Consider the following 24,027-nt stretch of genomic DNA (forward strand, 5'->3'; position numbering starts at 1 on the left):
CCTCACAATCTACTTGGGGGCATACTGTCTTCCTTTCTCTTTCTCACCTTTGTACATCTGGTTCTTGCTGCTCTTATTAGCTGTGATCTTGGGCAGGTTACTTAACCTCTCTTTGCTTCTGTTTCAGAATCCCTCATGTAGGCATGTGTATTAATCAGCCACAGGGCTGCAAACTGCAAAATACCAGAAATCTGTTGGCTTTTATAAAGGGTATTTAGTTGGGGTAGAAGCTAACAGTTCCCAGGCCATAAAGCAATGCTTGTTGCCATGTGTTGGAGCAAGATGGCTGCTGATGTCTGCAAAGGTCCAGCCTTCCTCTTCCTCATAAGGTTCCATGGTCCCAGCTTCTTCCAATATCACTTGTAGGCTGGGATAATTCTCATATCTCTCCTGGGCTTGTTTCTCTCTGGGCTCAGCTGCTCTGCTCTCTCCACAAGGCCAGCTTTAAACTATGAGGCAAATGGCTCGTCTCTCTTCCCAGGGCCTCTGCCATGTCTAATGAAGACTTCTCTTTCCTCACTTCTCTGCTTCTCTGCGTGTTTACTTCCCGGGGCTCCAGCATTAAAACTCCAAACTCTCTACTCTGTGGTGCAGTTTCTCTGTGAGTACCTGCCCACCAAGGGAGTGAGGACTCAACATCCTACTGATGTGGCCCACTCAAAGCCTTAATCATTATTTAATTAAGTAAAAGGGAAACCTCTGAATCCATTATAATCTAATATGCCCAGAGGAATGGCCAGTTTACAAACATAATCCGATATCTATTTTTGGAATTCATAAATAATATCAAACTGCTACAGCATGGTAAATCTTACATTGCATAGTTCTTACATGGTGAAATTATACTAACAATTGTAAAGTGCCTTGGACATGCCCATCATATTCTCAAGGTTCATTCCCTTTCCTGCCTCTTTCCCACCAGCTGTCTCAGTACTGGCTTACTAAGGCCTTATGCTAACACATTTGCAGGGTCAGAAATACTTGATACATAAGGAAAAATATCACAATAAGTTTTAGTAAGATAAAAAGAGGATTATTCTTCCACATGTACTCATGTGTTTAAACATTAGCAATGTCCTAGAACATTAATAGTCAATAGTTTCCAAACACTATAGCAAAACAGTGAGAGAATTAAAAGGCACCAGTATTTCATTTTGGCCTTCTGCTATATCTCTGATTTTTCTTTAGCTTTGGCATGTGGGTCCAGTTATATTGGGATGTTTATTGTAGAAAAGCTCCTTAGGGCTGGGTTTTTATTTCTCTTTCTATTTTAGGACCCAACACAGGGCCTAGCACTTCTTAGATGATCAAATAAATGTTTTTGAACAAATGAATGTTTTATTGAATGTAATTGAATGAACTAATGAAAATCAATTATTTTAATATCCAAACAGAAGAATTCTGGTATCCAGTTTTTGCTGCAGCTGGATCTGGCTGACTGCTTCATAGTAACCATATTTTACGTGCTCACACCAGCAGGGGAGGAAAGGGCTCTGAATGTGCCGAGATTCAGTATGATCATTTGCCCTTTTCACTTTCTTCTCTCATTTTACACTTTTCTCATCTCACCCATTAGACCATAAACTCACAGAGGCTGGAGACCATGCTCATGATTGGTGTCCCCACATACAATTTCTCCCTGCTTGCAACATTGCAATATTCCATAAATATTGTTTGAATGGCTGAATGGTGGCAAAGATAACTTGAAGGAAAGTTAACAGTTTTGTATTATTATCTGATTATGAAAATAAAGCTTCCTATCTGTATCCCTTCTGAACAGTTAAACAGACTTGGATTCAAATCCCGAATCCATAACTTACTGACTCTATGACCTTGAGCAAGATATGTAACTTCTGGGGGCTGTTTCCTCATCCACGAAGGTGCATGGTAGTATATCACTACCTGGCAGAGCTATTCTGAGAACTGATTGGATTGGTGAATGTAAGGCACCTATTCACAGCAAGGAGTCTAGAAAGGGAAGTTGTTTTCACTATGATTATTTCTATTCTCTTTACTCTTTTCTTATTAAACTTGTACTTCTTCCTTCCTCTATCAGAAAACATGCATTTCTAATCCTGGCTATTTGTTAGCAGCCATTAGGTGTCTAGAGGTTGATGGGGAATTGAATACAGTTCAGTAAAGTTTCCCTTTATCACTTTGGGCATTGATAAAAGCCTTAGTAAGAATAACCACTATTTGCCTCATTAAAATAATTCAAGGATATATGTGAGTTTTCAGAAAAGTGCCTCGAATTGTAGAGCAAAGAACTGGAGAGTTAAATGACATGTCATGAATAAGGACAGAGCATATATTTTAATTTATGATTTTTAAAGTAGTTTCTCTCTCCATTTATTAGAATAGTTTTGAAAAGATTGTTCTCACAACAGGCTCATTATCCCTAGTAGTTTTAAAGACTATTTCATCAGTATTTTTTCATGAAATAATTGAGTTTGCTGGAGAAAACTATTCAGCTCAATATTTTTCATCTTCCTCTAATACAAATGTATTTGATTCCTATAAATCTGAGGAGGTCAGTCAGGAAATTATACATATTTGTTTTCCCAGGGCATATGAGCTATTAAGTCATGCTGCATTTTTTATAGTTCATATTTGTTATTTGGCAAGATGATTTGAATGACTGAGAACAATATTTGAGAACATGTAACACTGGAAAACAACCAGAAAGGATCGTTGAAGGAAAATGTTCCTTATAATAAAAAGTTAAACAAAATATTCAAGCATGAATTTACATATAATATATTTCAGACTTTATTATACATACTGTTCACTCTTTTGGTTCATATATATGCATATTTGTCTTATATAAGTATATAATTATATCACTTAGGCTTTCCATTTGGATCTCATGTAATATATATATATATATTCCTATTATATCTTCTTCTCAGACTCAAATATGTGGATGATTTCTTGGCTTTGTGTCATTTTAATTATTTTGGCTATTGCTGGCATGGATGCAATAGCAAAGACCACACCATATACCAAGTTTACGAAGAAATCTGAAGGAAGAGAGATGCCAAAGGGTTTCAAGGCGTCCAGTGGCCCACTTCTGGAAGAAGAAGCCCCCTTCACTGAAACGGCTGACATGGCAGAACGAACCATGGAACCCTCAGCCTTGGATTCTGCCTTTGGCACTGCCACTCTTTTCCCTTTTGAAAACATCACCCTTGACCCCGCTGATTTCTTTCTGAATTGCTGTGGTTGTTGTTTACCTATACCACGGCAGAAAGGAGCATCTGGGGAAACTGGAAAATCAGGTATTTGAAAAAATATAAAACCATATTTCTTACCTGTATATCCTTCGGGTTGAGGTGTGGGTTGGGAGGTGAACTCACCTTAAGGGAGTCTCTACATTGTCCTGTAAGTGGTAACGGACCTAGGTGTACTGTTGCGACAGCAAATGCAAATGATGCTGCGTTATCCAGTACAGTAGTCACTAGCCACCTGTCTGACTATTAATTTTAAAATTGAAATTAAATAAGATAAAATTCGGTTCCTCAATCACACTAGCCAATTTCAAGTGCTTAAAAGGCAAATGTGGCAAGTGACTACTGTTTTGGGCAATTATAGAACATATCTATAATTATAAGACTACTGTCTTGGGTGATTATAGAACATATCTATAATTATAGAAAGTTAGAACAAAGACTGAGTCTACCAATACCAGCACTGGTGCTGTAGTCCTTAAACCTACATGTATTTACGACCACTAGTCTTTTTTCATTAATGGCTGATTTTTTAAAAGGTAAATGAAAATTCTGTTGCCTGGTAAGAATGTGTTTTGACTGATGGATTTCGGAATGCTATTTGTAGTTAGGATTAGAAATGGAACACCTGTGAGGTGGAGAATAAAGGGTGGGATTGTATGTTCCTCATTAATATTTTGAGGCCATGTTGTATCCTTGCCTGGTGGTTTCTCCACTAAAAGCCACAGTTAGGGGAGCAGATGTAGCTCAAGTGGTTGAACACCTGTTCTCATGTACAAGGTCCCAGGTTTGGTCCCTGGTACCTCCTAAAAGCAAAACAAACAAACAAATGGGAAAAAACCCAACTCTCACTGGGGAACAGATGTAGCTCAATGGTTGAGCATCTGTTTCCCGTGTACAAGGTCCTGGGTTCAATCCCTGGTACTTCCTTAAAAAAAAAAAAAAAAGCCACAGTTAATGCATTTCAAAATCTCAAGTGTCTTTATTACGTGCATAATGGATGTGCTCTTAGTTTTATCGTAATAAATTTCAGCCATATAGTAAAGAATTCAAGACAAAAGTAGGATCAGAATGTCAGTTTCAAATTTACCATTTCCTGAAGAAAACACTTGTGTCTCACTTGAAGAAATTAAAGTTATAAAATCAGTAACTATAAATCTTCATTAAAGTTTTTCACTCATTCCATCTTGTTGTAGGGGCCTTCTGGGAAATAGCTCAATATTTATGTAGGATAAAGGAGCTGGGAATGGCCTGGGACACCAAGATTTCAGGGGTACTAAAACATTATTGGAAATGTGATGAGACTGAGGAAATTAAATTTACCAGAACTTCTCTTAGAGAGAGTACAATATCTGGCTGACAAACTGCTTTGTGTGGAAGATGAAAACCCCAAAGGCATGATCTAATAAACACAGCTGGTTGCTAAAACGCCTTTTAAGCTTTGTGGGATCTGTAACATGGGGGCTTCTTTTTTTTTTTATTTAACCCAGTGGTAGATTAAACATGTTGTTTTCAGGGTTCAGCCTCTCCTGTAAATACATGAGACAAATATTTCAAAGGGGTGCCAAGTTATGAGCCTGCCTTTGGGACAATCTTGGAATATCTTGTTCTGCCATTCAGCGTAGTGCTTAAGAGCTGAGATTAAGTCTCTCATGATCCTACCTTACTGAAGCATTGCTACTTCTCTAAGTCTCAGTTTCCAAAATATAAAGTGGATAAGAGTGTTACCAGTGTCATGGCATTGTCAAAAGAAATGAATGAGATAATACATATAAGAGCTCTTAGTGTGGTGCTTGGGATATTGTAAATGCTCAGTAAATTATGTTTACTTTTATAGATGAATATGGTAGGAGTCTGGTCCTATCTCATGGAATACCGTGAGCCTGATTTGATAAGATTCTGTTTTTGAAATTCTATAAAGAGATATTCTTTCTGGCTTTGCCAATGTTTTAAAAAACACTGCTTTTTGGCATTGTGGGGAGATGGCGAACCATAAAGGTCCAGGAATCAGCCCCTCTACCAAAGCAACTATTGAATAGGGAGGAACTATCTGAACCAAGTTTTTGAACTCTGGAATCTAGTATAAAACTTGTAAGATCCAGGGAAGAGCAGGATAAGAGGCTGGTAAAATTCCATCAATTTTACCTTCTATGTAGTGGCTACCATCCCCTTTCTCTCCCCCTCCCCTCCCCCCTCCCTCCAGTTCCCTGCCCCCCCCCCCACCTGCAGCCCACATTCCTTGTGTAGGTTTGCTGGTGCCAGGGTAGGGAATAAGGACTCCAATAAGGAGTGAGGTGTCTGATTGTTATTTTTGTTTGCTGCTTTTTATTGTTGGCAGGCCAGCATGGGGGGTGGCCTTTTTTCCCAATTCCACAGGCAGAGGCACAGGAAGAGTCTTAGAGAGGCAATACCCATTCCCCCTTTCTTGTCCTGTTTGGAAGCAAAAATAGTTTGGAAAAGTCACAAACTGATGACTCCATCCCTCAACAAGAAAAAATATCAGCAATCCCAGAGGAAAGGGAGAATTAGATTTCCAAACCTGCAACAATGTAATAGTCAGAATTTCCAGTTCTCAATAAAAAATTAAAAAACACACAAGGAAACATGGAAATATGGATTATTTTCAGGAGAAAAGAATTTGACAGAAATCATCCCTGAGGAAGCTCATTTGTTGGAGTTATTAGTCAAAGATGTTAAATAACTGTTTTAAATATGTTCAATGAGCTAAAGGAAACCATAGACAAAGAACTAAAGGGAATTATGAAAACATTGACTGAACAAAATAAAAAGAAATTATAAAAAGGAACCATACAGAAATTCTAGATCTTAAAAACATAATAATTGAAATGGAAAACTCACTGGAGACATTTGAAAGCATATTTGGGCAGGGAGAAGAAAGAATCTGTGAACCTGAATACAAGACAATTGAAATTATCTAGTGTGAGGAGCAGAAAGAAAAATGAATGAAGAAACGTCAACAGAGACCGAGAGTGGGACACCTCAAGTGTACCAATATATGCATTGTGGGATCTCTGAAGAAGAAGATGAAAGAGAGAAAGGGACGATAAGAATTTTCTTAGAAATAATGGCTGAAAACTTCTCAAATTTAATGAAAGAAATGAATATGCATATCCAAGATGCTATTGATTTCCAAACAGGATAGACTCAAATAGGCCCACACCAAGAAAGAGGATAATCAAAATGTTGAGTGCCAAAGAAAAAGAGAATTTTGAATGCAGCAAGAGAGAACCTCAGTAAGATTAAGTACCAATTTCTTGTGGGAAACCATGGGGGCAAGAAGGCAGTGGGATGACATATTTAAAGTGCTGGGAACAAAAATTACAAACCAAGAATCTGTATTTGGTAAAACTGTTTTTTTCAAAAATAAGGGAGAGATTAAGTATTCCCCCCAAAAATAAAAATCTGTGGGAGTTTGTCACCATTAGACCAGCACTACAAGAAATGCTTCAGGGAGTTCTTTGGGTTGAAAGGAAAGGACACTATATAATAGATTGAAGTCACATGAAAAAATGAGGATATCTTGTAAAGGTAACAATATGGGTAAATATAAATGCCAGTGTTATTGTATTTTTGGTTTGCAATCCCACTTTGTATAAATGTATAAAAAGTAGTATAAATCAATGGTTTTGGAATTATAATGCATAAACGTGTGGTTTTATGACAAGAACTACATAAAGATGGGGGGATGGGGAGTATAGGAGCATATGTGTATGCTGTTGAAGTTAAGTTGGTATCAAATCAAGTGAGATTGTTATAGATTTAGGATGTCAAATTTAAGCCCCGTGGTAATCACAAAGAACATATTGGAATGAAATGTACATAAAGAACTGAGAAGGAATTCTAAAGGGTTCACTGCAAAAATAGGCCAAAGACTTGAATAGACAATACTCCAAAGAATATATACAAATGGCCAATAAGCACGTGAAAAGATGCTCATCATTCTCCATTAGGGAAATGCAAATCAAAACACAGTGACATATAACCTCACAACCACAAGAATGGCTATTATTTTTAAAAATGGACAAAAAGAAGTAAGAACACTCCTACGTTATTGGTGGGGATGTAAAATGATGCAGCCATTGTGGAAAACAGTTTGGTGGTTCCTCGAAATCCAAATATTGAATTTCTTATGAACCAGCAATTCTACTTTTACGTTTATATCCAAAAGAATTGAAGCAGGGACACAGATTATTGTATGCCAATGTATATAACAGTATTATTGACAATAGTCAAAAGGGAAACAACTCACACTGAATGGATAAAAAATGTGTTATATTCATATAATGTAATATTATTCAGTCATAAAAAGGAATTAAGTTCAAATACATGCTACACCATGTGTGAACCTTGAAGACATTATGCTAAGTGCACAAAAACCTTCTACTTTTATGAAATATCTAGAATAAGCAAATTCCCTGAGACAAAACAAAGATTACAGGTTAGCAGGAGCCAAGGGGTGGAGAATGGGAGTTATTTAGGAGTACTGAGCTTTGTTTGGAGTGATGGAAAGTTTGCTAACCACTTTGTAAAGGTAATCACCACTGAGCTGTACACCTAAAAATGGTTAAAGTGGGAAATGTTATATTATATACATGATACCACAATAAAATTTATGAAAAAGCAAAAACAAAACACCAAACTCTTTGTGCCTTCAAGCCTCTGCTCTTCCCGTTATATCCTACCCTGTGGTAATCGATCATAGATGAACATCTTTCCTAGATGTGAGGGGCTGCCTCCTTACACCTTGTGAGCTTGCATGCAGTTGCTGTTTGTTTTCTGTGCCACTCTGGGCATAGCCCCTTCATCTCTTCCCTCAAAAGTATATCAAGATGGAGCTTTGGGGGCTATGAGGAAAGGGAGACATTGCACAATGAAGTATATCTAGTCATCTTGCTTGGCGCCCATCAGCCCCATCTATTCTTTCTCCGTTCCTCTCCATATACTCCTTTCCTTATTAGAGAGAGTTTAACAATCACCTTTGGTTATTTGAGTCTACCTTAGGCCTTAATCTCCTTTGAAAGTGATTTATTACAGTTTTTCTTCAAAATAAATATGGTGCTCTCCCAAAGAGGAATTGTGTTGAGTATAATTTTATCCATCTCATCAGCCTTAAGTATAATAATTAAGCTGAAATTAAGATGAAATATTTTAATTTTATTGAGTGCCCTTATCCAGATGGTTAATTTTTCAAGAATCTGGGCATAAATGATTTCAATCAGGGATTGTTACGGGAGCTGGGAAACGATTCCTATGCCTTAGACAGGGCGGCAGTTGTAGGAAGGATTAATTATCACTAGGATTGGGGTCCCTGTGAGATCCAAGTAAGTGAAAGGGATGTTGATTGCCCTGCAGAATCAAAAACACTGCGTGAGGTCTGAGGCCAGCCTGATCTGCCCTTGCCTGACTCTCAGTCTCTTCTCACCTTTGATCAGTAGCTCCATCCACAAGCTCTTCTTTCAGGTTCTTAAAGACAGCATGGTCTTTTCCACTCTTGCTTTCCTTGAAATATCCGTATACTTATTTTTGCCTAGATAACTCCTAGGTCATTCATTAGATCTTAGTTTAATGTCATTGTTTCAGGGAGGTCTTTTCTTATCCCATAAATATAAATTAGGTTATTATGGGTCTACTATAGGACCGTCTCATTTTTCTTTATGTCTCTAGCCACAGTTTGGCAATTTCTATTTATTTGTGTGGGTGTTTGTTCAATGTTTATGTTTTATGGACTCTCAGCTTCAGGAGAGGGTAGTGATTGCCAGAATTGCCGACGGCTGTACTCCTAACACCCAGCAGCATGCTTGGTGCGGAGAAGGCCTCAGCAGCAGTTCATAAATGAATGACTGGAAAATCTAAAAATGCTAGGTATCGGGTTTTTACTTGCAATTGGAAGGTGTGGTCCACATGAGGTTAAGAGTCAGATAATAATTTTATTCTTGTTTGATATAGTGCAGCTTCTCTGAATCATTTGAGCACTGCCATAAATCCAGTGACGAGTACTAATGAGCTCAATTTATCTATTCAGGTAGTACAAAATTTCAAATTAGACAAAAATATTGTTCCTTAGAACTATGTAATAGTTTTTTCTCATGTAGATTTTATCATTAGGACACTGACAATTACTAGTCTCAATAAAGTGATTGCTTTTACCCCCTTGAGCTAATGGATTTCAAAAGAGCATTTTTCTATCCTGATGGTTTTTAAAATCCTATTTCCAGGCCCTAAGGGAGAGGATGGTGATAAGGGGATTCCGGGGCCACCAGGAGTTGCTGGGCCCCAAGGCCCAAAAGGCCAGAAAGGAGAGAAGGGTATGTAGTTATATTCGCTTCATGTCAAAAACTCAAGGGACATTCTGCATCATTTTTTAGGAGACCGACTTGTTAATTAAATACTGAATTCTTGCAGGTGGGTAAATTTTTTAAAACTGTAAAATTTGGTAAAGCCTACTGTGAGAAAAAATTTGATATACAAATGTTAACTTTATAAATAGTCCATTGGGGGAAATTTTAAACTTCCCTTGGAATATTGTACCCACAGACATACATGCAGGCACTCACACAGCTATATACACACAGACACAGAGGGTCTCAAAACAGAGTTCTCATCTCTCACCAGCCACCCCATTGATCTAGTTACTGGAATCCACAGGACTCTTCATGGTCTGTGGAGAAGTTTTCTTTCCTATATAAACCCCACCTCCACCCCATGAGCTCTTTTTCATCGTGTAAATTTATTTGGTACCAGATAGAACTAACTAGCACAGGCAACCCTACAGAATAATCAGCTTAGTTAGATAGCCTGCCTGAAACCAGAGGCAGTGTCAATGGAGGAAAAAGAACTGAATTAAAATTGAGGATAACAAGCTTATAACAGTGACCTTGGACCAGTAACTTTATCTTACTTGGAAAATGAGATGAATGGACTAGATAAGTATTGACTATCAAAGAAGATTTGTAGTTATGGAGGCTTTCTTAGATCTTTTTTCCAGTTTAGAAATTCTGTAATTCTATAGGTTTATCAGTAAAAGAACTTTCTGCCCCGGGAAATCCCTGGTTCTTTAAGTGCTTAACGATATTGACAGAAGGTTACAGATTCACTGGGACATTTAGAGATTCCTCAGTGAATATCGCCAGCTTGTAGAAATACTATCTATCCATCAAGTTAAATGTTTTAGCTTCAGTGTCACATGTCAAAAGACTTAATAACATCTATACATCACCCTCCACCTGGCTCAGGAACTGCCTTACTCATTTCTAGTAGAACATTCAGTGAAGTAATTACTCAAAAAAGATGCAGAGGTAAGAGAGAGCTACTTCACACTTGTCAGTTATACAATTTTCATTCTTGGAAACATTTAATCCTTTTGTGGCTGAATTATGTTAGCAGAAAACCCTGTGAAATAAAGATGAGTTATGAACTTCCCCAGTGATTCATACATTTTGGAAGCTAGACTTCTAGAAGTAGAAGAAAAACAGAGAAGTACCATAAGATAAGGTTCTTAAGAATATGCTTTGATGAAGGATCAAAAGCAGAAACTCATTCAGCCAGTCTTTTTATAAAGAAGCAACTCTACTTTCCTTTAACTTCCAGATTTAGCTTGGACTCTCGGTTAAGAGAGAAAGTTAAGAAAAATAATAAATGAGTGGAATGACTGTAGTCTCATTAATCACTATTTGATATGAATAAACTCAGTGTAAGAGGTTAAGCTCCTTAAATGAACTTGAGAACCAGAGTAACTCTGTGAGGTGAAAGTCAGTATTTAACTATTAACAAAGACTGGGAATAGGATTGCTCCCTCACTTTCCATCAGAGTTGGGTTCTTTCAAAAGTCATGCAGACATTTTCCTGATGCCTGAGGGTTAATTTTCAAATTTTGTAATTTATGTGGAGTGATAATGGAGGAGCCAGCTATCTAGAAAATTTGGCTGAGTGGTCCAAGGTCTGACTTTCCTAATCGGTCTTGTGAAATGTGGGGGAGTCTATTTTCACGACTTTTAGTTTAACTCAGGATTTCTTTTCCCCTGGTAAACCTGAAACAGAAATGTTAGATATGTCATAAATAATATAGTTGGCAAATTGATGCCTGCCAATTTATTTGCATTCATATTTGACTCTGTACAAATTAAAAACTTTTTTCATACTTTAGTTTCTTCTGTGATTAAAGTGGTGGCAAAAATATCTGCTCTACCTTTTTTGAAGGGAGGCACTTATAACTTTTATAAATTAATGTTCCTGTTGATGGACAGTATCCTGTTATATGAGCCTCTCTGTTATATGAAAGGTTGTGCTGATACTAAATAAAAATTAATATTAAATAGAAATGGTTGGATTAAATTAAAAAAACCTTCTAAAGAACTTAGAATAATGCCTGGTGCAAAGTAAATGCTCAATAAGAGTTAGTTATTACTATTGATGCTATTATTACTACTATCATTTATAATTAAAAATATATCTGGTGTGCTTGCACTGTAACAAGATGGGATTTGGTTCAGGCCTAATATAAAAATCCATTTCTTGGTTAAATGGCAAATATTTAAAAACCCTGCTTTTCAATTTTTTTCAAATATGATTTCTCACAGTTCTATAATTTGCACTACTATATGAAAAACATCCCAACAGAAAATGAGAGTAGGCTTTTCATTGGTGCTCTATTTCAAGGACAACTTTTTTCCAGATGGATTTTTATTATCATTAGTTTTATCAACTGCAGTTTAATCAATTGCAGGTTGTTGTGCTCTGCATTTACATTTGTGTGGTACATGGCACCAAATCTCAGGCATTGTGGGACATGTAAAGAAAACATTTTAACTGTTATTCAAAATTCATAATAGGAAAAACATAAATGTATACATATAAAATAGAAGGCAGGATTTCATGAGTTTTATAAGAGGTTTGAAAGAGTTATGGGAACACCCAGGGAAAGGAAGAATTCTGTTTGATGGAGCTGGCATTGCCCCCAGATCTCCTTTAAATGGTTTCTCATTTAGAATAAAATATTAGAATCAATTAGAATAAAATATTCCTAATGGCTCTCAATAAATTCTTTTTTTCACACTATTTTAACATTAAACCATTTTGGTATAGAAAACGTGGGCCTGTGACATGGCTATGAAATTGATACTAGATATATCATAAATACTGTAGTTGCCAAAAAAAAATGTTAATGTTGGTATCATTGTAGGCCTTAAAGGAGAACGTGGTGTGCAAGGAGCAAGTGGAATCCCAGGATACCCAGGAAAACCTGGAGAAAAAGGTAGAGTAAAAAATATATCTTTTGTACAGTCATGGGTTCAGTATAGCACTTACTTGTCTTCCTGTTTGTATTTTAAGTTATCAGGGTGGTAAGATAGAAATATAAAATATAATGGTTCTTCTAATTATTAGAAGACTGGATGGAGTGTAAGTAGCCCTGGTCTAAGAGTTTGGAGGCTACATCCTGGGATATGAGCTCTCTTCATATCCCTGGGAAAAGCATCCTTGAATCTTCCTAGGTCTCATTTTCTTTGCTTGTAAGATTTTGGGTTTGGATGGACAATTTGGAGGTTTAGGAGAACATTTTAGTTGGGCCAGAACATAAAGGAGAATGAAATAAAATGGCAACTATAGTTGGAATACTCATTATCTTAAAATTAAAAAAAAAAAAAAGAACTAGCTATACTAGGTCTAAGTACAAGTTATTGCTTCTTAGTAGCATTACCTTTTCCTTTTATGAGAGAGTAGCATTAAATAAATTGCTCAATATAAGACTCTCCCAGGCACAGCCGTTACCAGGCCAGAGCCAGCTTTCCAGACCCAGTTAGCTGTTGTTTCTATTTTTGGAGCTCTGTGGCACTGCATGTTGTTTAAAGCCTATATGATGCTTAAACATCACTTTAATTTTCCATTTCAGGTGGACTTGGTCCTAAGGGGGATAAAGGAAACATTGGACTGGAAGGAATGAGAGGACAAAAAGGCACAAAGGGGGACACCTGTGAGAATGGTACCAAAGGCGAGAAAGGAGGCCAAGGGGCGGCCGGCCAGCCCGGAGCCAAGGGAGAAAAGGGGGAGACGGGGGACAAGGGCTACTGTGGAGACTCTGGGGAGAGGGGCGGCAAAGGGCAAAAGGGCGAGGGGGGCAGGAAAGGAGAGAGGGGTGCCAAAGGAGACACTGGAACCGAAGGCAAAAGCGGCCCGCATGGCCTGCCTGGCGCCAAAGGCCATCCGGGGGCTAAAGGAGAAAAGGGGGAATCAGGTGCCCCTGGTCTTGTGGGGCCTGCTGGGCCAAAGGGCGACCCCGGGAGCAAAGGGGTCCGAGGCTCTGTTGGGAAGAAGGGCTCCCGGGGTCTTAGGGGCGCCAAGGGAGAGGTGACGGGGGCCCCGCGGTCGGCTTTCAGCGCGGCCTTATCCAAGCCCTTCCCGCCTCCCAGCGTCCCCATCAGATTTGACAGGGTCCTCTATAACGACCAGGGACATTACAGCCCCGCCTCCGGCGTGTTTAACTGCAGTCTTCCCGGGGCGTACGTTTTCTCCTACCATGTCACGGTGAGGGGCCGACCTGCTAGGATCAGTGTGATGGCCCGGAATAGGAGGCAGTTCAAGTCCAGAGAAACTCTCTATGGTCAGGAAATAGATCAGGCCTCTCTCCTCATCATCCTGAAATTAAGGGCAGGGGACCAAGTCTGGCTGGAGGTTTCAAAAGACTGGAATGGGGTGTATGCCAGTGCTGAGGATGACAGCATTTTTACTGGTTTCCTTTTGTACCCGGAGGAAACTCCTGGAATGTCACCATAAACTTCTGTCTTGAGCACTGTAGTTTGAGTTTAGTGTTCTAAGTCAGGTAATGTAGAGCTGTGCCGCTAAAAAATTAACTTTTGTTATTTTTTTTCATGATTATACAGTACTATGAAAAAAACCAAGAAATGTTATATAACACAAAGTTAATTGTATTGATATATCAAGGCACCTGTTTTAAAAAAATATTATATGCATTTTACAGCATAGTTCTGTATAGTTTTGAACCCAGCTTTTTCCATTTAGCATTATAATGACAGCACTTTCTCACACCCTTTAAATAATTAGTATCTGAATGAATACTATCTGTATGAATGAAATATGTAATGAATAGACTTACTAAATATTTTCTGTATTGCCTATGAATGAATGTAACTTCTTTCTATGTGAAAGTGAGCCTAAGAGCTGGACAGTCTTTTCTTAAAGATTTTGATTCTGTTGGGAGGCTGGTCTTACAACAAAATGCATCTAATCTCATGTTAGTTTAATCCAGGAAGAATTCACAGAAAGAATTATAAAGACTAGCTAAAACATCTAAAATGTATCAGTTTTTAATGGATGTGTAAAGGTTTGCTCAAAAAGCCTCTATTATATGTGTGCTGGGTAAAATATAAAATAAAAGTAGGTAAAGATATTGCTCAATCACAGCACACATCTAGCCATTCATTACATAACTTATTGTGCTTAGAAGAACTGAATGTTCCTGAAGATTCAAGAATAAAATTAAACCTTTATTGATATCAAGTTTTGCCCCTTTCTTCATGGAAGAATATTTAATTAGAATAAATTCTTTGGCTTCATTATCATCATCTCTATAAAAATTAATTCCTGTTATTCAGTGATAAAACTGCTGGAGCAGACGGGGGTTTGGGAATTCACTTGCAATGTGAATGTTTAATAGCTCTGTGAATATTTAATAGTTTTGTGGCTCATTTTAAAAGAGTGAATTGTTGAATTAAAATTGAATTTGTTCTGTGGAGGCACATAGGTAGGCAGATTTGCAAATTTTGGTGAATCAAGCTAGGGAGTGGGTAATGGAGAACTTTCTGGTCTTGCTCTGACAACTCTGACAAACTTCATCTTTAAGATTCTCACCCATATATTTTGGAATAGCATTTCCCAATCTATGTTTTGAGGAGAACCATTTCTGGAAGTTGCTATTATGAGTGCCTGGAAAAAGAGTTGGGTTTTGTGGTCCAACAAATGTTGGAAATACATATTCTGTATCTCCTTCTTGAAGACTGATGAAGTACATTAGTGTAGTCTCTGGTGCTTCCACAGAAAAGAAATAGTTTAATTTTGTTTTCTCCAATGATCCCAAACTCATCTTGGGTAAAAAACTCCTCATCAAATAGCATCCCATAGGACAAGGGTCGGTAGGACCCTGATTTTAGAATGTTGCATTAGTTTCTCATACGAGAATTACCCAGTAGGCTGGGGTGATGTTAATTATATTCTCATGCTCCTGACATTTCCCCCTTCCTTCAGTAGTTCTTCATTGTTTAGGTTGTAATATTGCTTTGGTTGTGACTGTGCTTGTAGTTGTCAGAGGGAGAATATGATAATTTGCAAGTGAATAAAAAATGATGTTTTCTTTCTTTTCCAATTTGAGGATTGAAAACCTTTTAGTGACAACATTTAGGAACTTAGAGGTTTGTTTCTCTCTCTGTTTCTATGTTCCTTTTCTTTCTTTTTTCTTTTCTTTTCTTTTCTTTTCTTTTCTTTTCTTTTCTTTTCTTTTCTTTTAATGCCTTCTTCATCTTTGGATTGAAGGAATTTGTGGAAGCTGAGAGTTGACTAATTTAGGAAGATGGGAAAGATCACCCATACCATATCTCCCATTTCGTGAAAAGCAGAAAAATCAAGAGTGGGTCTTTTCCATCCTGAGGATTTAATACCACATCTACTGTAATGACTACCAAATATACAGTTTTCCCCCTGAATGCCAGATCTGTGTGTTAAATTGCCAACTTGATATCTCAAACTTAACATAACAAGACCAATCTTCTGAAATCTACCCCAACCTGCTCTTCCCTTTCTTCCCTAATTAATGTGATGACTACTTCTGTGAAAAAAAATCTTGTGTCTTTTGATATTTCTCTTTCTTACCCAAATCCAATCTGTCAGGAAATGCTCTTGGTGTTTCCCTTCAGGATGTATCCAGAAGTTGAAGACTTCTCACAGTTCCACTGCTACCACCTAGTCAAGCCACCATCATTTCTCATCTGGATTATTTCACTAATCTCCTAACTGGATTCCTCTAAAATACAAGGGGTTCAAGGTTGAAATATAAATGGGGCCTCTCATACCATATGTTTACATATTTGTAAGTTATTAATTAAGATAACAAGCAGTTGTTAAAGTATGTTCTATCTTTCTACCTTGAAATATATGCTTTTATATTGGAAAAATAAAAAGTTGTGGTTTTTATGTGACTGAGAGTAAACCAAATATCAAATGTGACTGAATTACTATTTGTGCATGTCTGTGTGTTTTATTAAAGGGCAGGTGATGCTTAGATGAGCAACAAATTAAGACATTAATTTATAAGTTCTTATATATTTAACCCACAAATGTTATTTGTTAAACTTCATTTCAGAAAAAAAAAAAACCCTGATTGTTTTAATAATCAGGATTTCCACAAGATCAATATTCTGTTGAGAGTTTTGTCAACTTAGACCATGTCTCTTGAATCATCATAGTTCTTAGTTTTTTTTAAAGTTAATTTCAATTTGAAGAAATTTTACTCAGCAGAATTGGAAATAATGTTTGGACATGACCCATGAATTCTACATATCAAGAACAAATAATGTTATTGGGGCAGCATATGATAGATTTTTGTAGAAAATATGGCAAAATATCTAAATTTCATCATATAAACCATTATCACCTATATTACTAGTTTTATCATTTCTTATAACTATTCTGGAATCTAGATCCATCATGAATTTTCCATCTAGATCTGCATAAATATAAATTTGAGAATGCTATAAATTGTTTTAAAAATATTAAATAATATCTTTTTTTCATTATGTATATACTACTACTGTCTTAGTTTACTAGGGCTGCTGTAACAAATATTGTAAGAGTGGTTGGCTTAAAAAACAGGAATTTATTATCTAACAGTTTTGGAGGCTAGAAGTCCAAAATTAAGGTGTCAATAGGCCATGCTTTCTCTGAAGTCTGAAGTGGTAGCTTGCTCAAAATCTAGAACTCATTCTCTCCCTTTGACATATGGCCATCTGTCTCCTTCTGTCTCTTCTTCCTTCTACTAGTGTGCTCAAATTTCCTCTGCTTATTAAGTTTCCAGTCATATTGACTTAAGGCCCAGCCTGATTCAGTTTGGTCTCATCTTAATAGGATTTTCAAAAATCCTATTTATAAATGAGTTCACATCCACAGGACTTGGGGTTAGAACTTGAACATGTCTTCATGGGGGACATGAATCAATATGTAACACCAAGCTAATCATGAATATCTCCAGAACAATGAGTGGGGACATGAAGAGAAGTAAGAAATAGATGCTCAGCACGGCTGAGAAATAATACTTTGTAATCTATGCCACTTATGCTCTCTAAGAGGAAGGGCTTGATGATTAAGTTGTATTTCTCTTAAGTAAGGATACCCACTGCTCCAGTCCTCCCCACTTTCCAAAGCCATGTCTACCTCCCATGCTTGCAACAGTACAACCCTCATCCCCTGAATCTTAGTCACAAAAGTACGTGGTCAAAAGAGTAGGTTTTGCTGTGCCTTATTTCAGCCCCAATCCTGAATAAAAGTGCCCTGAGTACTAAAATAAATGTACATGTGTGTGTTTATGTGGGACCCTCTGAAGTATGGGTCTAAAGACCCTCTTGCTTGGGTCTATAGCAAGACCCATTTTTGCCTTTCACCCTTCAATCTACTCTCAAAGCAGTCCCTTTAAAAAACGTTGAATTATCTTACTCCTTGTCTCAAAGCCTCTTGAAGGTCCCACCTCATTCTGAATAGACCAAATCCTTCCCAGTACCAGAGGGGTCCCACATGATCTGGATCTCAAATTCATCTACTGTCGCCTCCTTCATGCTCACACGGGGCATTGCCCTTAATGCTGTTTCTCAAATTCACCAGGCTCGTTTCTGCTTCATGGCGTTTGCATGTGTTGGTCTCTATGTCTAGATGGTGGTTAGTTACCCAGGTAACTACAGGGCTGGCCCCTTCCTTTCTTTCAAGTCTTTGTTCAAGTATCGACTTTTCACTGAGACCTTTCTTGACTGCTAGATTTTAAGTTGCAGCTCCCACACCTTAGCTCTCTTTCCTGCTTCATTTTTCTCCCTTGCACTCAACTCCATCTACTATTGTTTGTATTTCTTTTGTTTATTTTCTGTCTCCCTACTAGAAAGTAAGTTTCATAAGGTCAGTGATTATTTTGTTCATTGCTCTATCCCCAGCTTCAGCATATGAATATGGGGTGATTAAATAAAGATGGTAGGATGCAAAATTATGTGGCAGTTGTAGATCCATCCACAAGGTGGTGCTCACAGATTATCTTTTACTTGATTTCCATCTTGATTTTAAAAAAAAAATACTGTTTTTTCCCCAAAGTAAGTAAAATAGTGATTTCATAATTAAGAAGCTGCTTTCATGAAATATGTTTTATATTTTATAACATTTCCTGTTGGGACATAGGAATATTGGGCCATTGTAAGAGGTTGTAGTGAGGAATTTCAACTATGGAAGTTGTCTGGATACCATGCTCCTTCTGAGTGGGACCTGCCCACCTGCACGGGGCTGACAGGCTCCAGCTGTCAGCGCCATCCGTGTCTGCCTAACTGCAGAGCCAATTGCCCAAGGTTATGCCCTTCCTAGAACACCCCAAATCTGGGCAAGGTGGAGGTATAAAGTCTCAACCCTTTCAATCCTTCACGGGTCACTTTGATAGGTTATATTTACTCCGGAGCTCTCTGTTGGATTGTCTGAGTCTTTGTCTGGCCTGTCTCCTACTTCAGTATTTTCCCGCTGTCCAATTCTGCCTTTTTCTCCTTCTGTTCCACAGGTGTTGATTCCTAATAAACATCTTGCACCCCAGACTAACACATCATTTGCTTCTGGAGTCTTCACTTGGGCTAATGAGATTAAAAACGTGGTAGAAGACACATTTTTGTAAACCACTTTTAATTGTGCACCTGCCATGTGCACAAGCGCGGGCACTCATATATGCATGCAAACACACATGTACAGCCCACCTCTCTCCTTTGTTCTGGGCCAGGGTTGAAAAAATGAATAAATGAATGTTGTCAGGACACTACCAGAAGCTTTTGGTCTGGCATTTAGTTCCAAAGAACTTCGGTTGTGCAACTATAGTGCTTAAGAACACGGACTCAGGTGTCAGATGTACTGGGTTATATTTCACTCACTGGCAATGTGACCTTGGGCAAGAAACTTAACCTGTTTGTGCCTCAGTTTCCTTATCTATAAAATGAGACTTTAGATTTAAATGAATTTATGTTTTCAAAATTCTTAGAACTATATTTGGCACATAGTAATTCTAGATAGCTATTTGTTAAGTAAATATGAAAACCAGCTACATTTGAGATAAACGTAAGAAAGACTGATTTTGCATATGGGTCAAACTCCTTTTCATGGTCAGGTATGTATTAGTTTTTCAACTGATGGAATTATGAATGGAGGAAGAGATGAAATCAGAACTGGTTTGAGCTCAATATAAGAGCAGTGGCAATAATGTTGGCTGAACTGGAGCTATGCATTTAATCAAAGTCTTACCATAGAACATCTGAGTTGTATAGACATAAAATGGTGTGTTTCATAAAAGACGCACAAAATTAAAGTGTTACTCCTTTGAAATGAAATTGAAATTCACCCTTTTCTAAATTGCTAGTAGTAGAGTTAATGTCCAAAAGTGCATGGATACGCCTTTATAGTTAGTCACCCAGGACTAGCGTCTTGGATTGCCACGCTGATCGTGTGCTGCCTATACACATGGGCAAGGCACTGAAAGAGGTCTCCTAAAGATGGATATTTTGCTGATCTGAAAGGTAATGACAGTGACAAATGAGACCTCCCGGGGGACCATGGTGAGGGTTAGCAGCAGGAAATTGTATCAGCTCACTGATTAAGGCAACATCAGCAGTCAGAAGATGGCAGCAGGGCACGTGGCCTTGGTCTTGCTGCTGCTTCATCTGATCCGTCTCTCACGGTGATGAGTCTGAGATGTGTTTGCCAGGCCCACAGCACAATCCTCCTCTGCTTTCTTTTATTTTTCCCTGAGGATAAATGAGTAAGAAGAAATTTGGAATGTCCAGATTATTCAATGTCAGAGCTATTGCCAAAGCAACACGCCCACTCTCCTTGGATGTTGAATGCAAGTTAAAATTGCCTCTGGCAAAAGGTTTCCTGAAGGTCTTATTCATTCATTTTAATTCAGGAAAAATTAATGACCACCTACTATGTACCAGGCACTGGGCTCAATGCCGGGATACAAAGATGAATGAGATAATTTCTTGTCTTCAAGGAAGTCACAGTCTAATGCAAAAGGCAACTAAGTAAAGACAATGGTTGTTGCATCCTTTTTGTCTCAGGATGGCCAAGGACTTAAATGCCATGGCTATTATAGGAGAAATTGAGAAAACACTTAATTCAGCAAGTTGGTTGATTGATGTTCTGATTTCACTACCCCAAGGAGTATTAGATAAGCAATTTATTTCAAAAGGTTCAGCTACAGCAGGAGAAAATTTTTAAAAAAATCTAAGAATAGCATGATCACAAATGGGTGTTACCATATGGGACTCAAAATACTGTTTCTAAGACTTTAGATTGACAAGGAGAGAGAGGATGAAACAACTTCTATATGGGGAATTAGAAGGTGACCTACATTAGAACTTGGCAGAGTCAGGGTCATAGGGGGCCTAGGACTAACAAAGCTTTCACTTGATCCTGAACTTCAGGAGCAGAACTTTGCAGGAGTGTAGACCTAGAAAGGATATCCGTAATCGCTTCACCAGCTTCTGTTGACGGAAGAGAATTCAAAACCTCGATTCTTTAACTAAACTTACATGACCCAGAGATAGCGTTGAGATTCTAACGAAAGACTAAAGATTCCCATCATGGGTTATATTTTGTCTCCTAAAAAGGGATGTTGACATCCTAATCCTCAATATCACAGAATGTGACTTTGGAAATAGGATCATTGCAGATGGGATTAGTTAAGATGAAGTCATTTTGGTGGAGGGTGGGCCTTTAATCCAACATGACTTGTGTCTTTATATGCAGAGAAGAGACACAGGACAGATAAATACAGGGGAGGGGCTGTGTGAAGACAGAGCCAGATAATGGAAGTATCATCTACAAATCACAGAGTGCCAAGGATTGCCAAGTACACCCAGAAGCTACAAAGAGGCAAGGAAGAATTCTTCCCTAGGAATATTCTTCTTTTGAGCTATTGGAGAGAGAATGGCTCTTCTGACACTTAAATTTTGGACTTCTAGCTTCCAGAACTTGGAAAGAATAAATGTCTGTTGTTTCAAGGCACCAGGTCTGTGGTATTTGGCTATGGCAGCTCTTGGAAACTAACATAATTCCTGAGTTAAAAAAGAAATAATTATAGGGATATAATATACCTGCAGAAAAGTATACAAATTTTGCTTATATAGCTCGGTGAATTTGAACATGTGGCTATAACCATGAAACTACAATCACATCATCAAGATGCAGAAATTTTCCCTTAACTGGAAGGTTTTCTTGTGCCCTACTCCTAGGCAAATCTTCCACCCCAAAACATAATTGCTACTACGATTTCTATCAGCATAGATTAATTTTGCATGCTTCTGAACTTCGTATGGATGGAATCATGCTGTTTGTACGTTTTAACATTTGGGTTCTTTCCTCAACATTCTGTCTGGGAGATCATCCAAGTTCTTGTATATATTGACAGTACTTAAGATGTTGAACATCTTTTCATATGCTGATTGGCCATGTATATATCCACTTGTGAATTTTTTTGCCCAACTTTATTGGCTTGTCTTTTTCTTCTTGCTCTACAGAAATTTGTTAGATTTGTGCATACAAGACTCCTGAGTTTTAATTCACTTCTTTTTTTTTTCTTTAAGCAAATAAGTTTGTTTTCCAAACTCCTTCCTCTCCTCCATTCATTTCCCTTAGATTTTCAAAACTCGCAAACTTGGCTTCCCTGCTGACTACCTATGAAAGACTAAAATTTCCTTCCAGAAAAGCAAATTCATACTTAGATGTATCATTGGTTCTCGTTATTTGAAGTAATTATGCTCTGTAAAGTCATCATGAATACTGAATTAGCCAATACTAAACCTTTGCCCCCAGAAGAAATACAGAGTTAGTTTCCTGCAAGTCTCTTGTCACATCTTTGTCAACCGATCAATACACAATCTTGTTTCGTGTGTGTGATTCTTTTTGAAGATAACTTATTTAATACATAGTGCTGATTCATGGCTAACAGTATTCAGGCCTGAACAAAGCTTAGCTAACACACATATTTTCTCTGTAAGGCACATCGCAGCCTTCTTGCACTTAAAAACATTAGACAGCACCTCAGCACTAAACTTGGGAATAATTTTAAACTGTGAAATTACCATCAAAAAGCACACACAAAAAATGTGAAAATCATGGCACTAAATATGCCACAAAAAGGACACTTGTTTGCAGTATGAGTATAGAGTCTCACTTTGTCTTCAGCTAGGAATGTGCACTTTGGGCAACTCAAATATTTTGCTATTCTGTACGTGTGGGCTAATGACCACAAAAGTGCTCTGATTATCAGTTTTGAGGTTACAAATAAATTTTAGCCAGAGGGTGAATTTGCAAATATAGAATCCTTGAGTAATGAAGATCAAGTGTAAGTGACTGATAACCTTTTGTTATTTTACTCTATTGCATTTATCTTTTAAAAGGAAATAAAGCCAGACAGAATATTTGATGGTGGAATTTAAGGAATTAGAAAAATGATGGATTTTTTTTGGAGGGGTATTAGGAAAAAAGACTAGTGAGATGCACTTTCTTTTTTCTTTTTTTTTCCAAATTCTACTCAATTTATTCATTTTTTAAAAAATATTACATTAAAAAAATAAGAGGTCCCCATTTACCCCCACCGCCCCCACCCCACCACTCTCCCCACAGTAACACTCTCCCCCATCATCATGACACATCCATTGCATCTGGTGAGTACATCTCTGGGCATCGCTGCACCCCATGGCCTGTGGTCCACACCATAGCCCACACTCTCCCACGTTCCATCCAGTGGGCCATGGGAGGACATACAATGCCTGGCAATTGTCCCTGGAGCACCACCCAGGACAACTCCAAGTCCCGAAAATGCCTCCACATCTCATCTTTTCCTCCCATTCCCCGCACCCAGCAGCCACCATGGCCACTTTTTCCACACCAATGCCACATTTTCTCGATTATTAACCACAATAGTTCATGAATAGGATATCTTTAAGTCCACTCTAATCCTTACTGTATTCCTCCTTCCTGTGGACCTTGGCTTGGTTATGTCCATTCCACATCTATGTCAAGAGGGGGTTTAGATTCCACACGGATACTGGATGCAATCCTCCTGCTTTCAGTTGTAGGCACTCTAGGCTCCATGGTGTCGTGGTTGACATTCTTCAACTCCGTGTTAGCTGAGTGGGGTAAGTCCACAAAATCAGAGTGTAGGAGCTGAAGTCTGTTGAGGCTCAGGGCCTGGCTATCATATTGTCAGTCCAGAGATTCAAATCCCCTAGTTATATCTTAAACCCCAGCACCAACTACAATTTCATAAAGTAGCATGAAAGGCTTGTGAAAAGAGATCCCATCTGAGTCCAGCTCCATCACGCAGAAACACCAGCTCCAAAGAAGGGCCAACTGGCATGGCAGTGAACCCCATCTGCCATGACCATAAACCTGTGGGTCCTTTTAGCCCTCAAAAGGACCAATACCTGGGGTTGTATCTACTTTATCTGTCTCTGAGACTCTGCTCAGGTGTGCATAAGGGCAATCC

General features: G+C 38.1%; 1 protein-coding gene across 1 annotated transcript; it reads left to right on the top strand.

Annotated features, from left to right (window-relative positions):
• The first annotated feature begins 2,915 nt into the window (after positions 1-2,915).
• Positions 2,916-16,432, top strand: OTOL1 (otolin 1). The gene is made up of 4 exons (XM_004462305.5): positions 2,916-3,278; positions 9,464-9,553; positions 12,427-12,498; positions 13,135-16,432. The coding sequence occupies exons 1-4, from the start codon at positions 2,918-2,920 to the stop codon at positions 14,013-14,015; spliced, it is 1,404 nt and encodes a 467-aa protein (XP_004462362.2). The 5' UTR covers positions 2,916-2,917; the 3' UTR covers positions 14,016-16,432.
• Positions 16,433-24,027: the final 7,595 nt, after the last annotated feature.

The sequence above is a fragment of the Dasypus novemcinctus genome, chromosome 4, assembly GCF_030445035.2.
Source record: "Dasypus novemcinctus isolate mDasNov1 chromosome 4, mDasNov1.1.hap2, whole genome shotgun sequence".
NCBI classification, from domain to species: domain Eukaryota; kingdom Metazoa; phylum Chordata; class Mammalia; order Cingulata; family Dasypodidae; genus Dasypus; species Dasypus novemcinctus.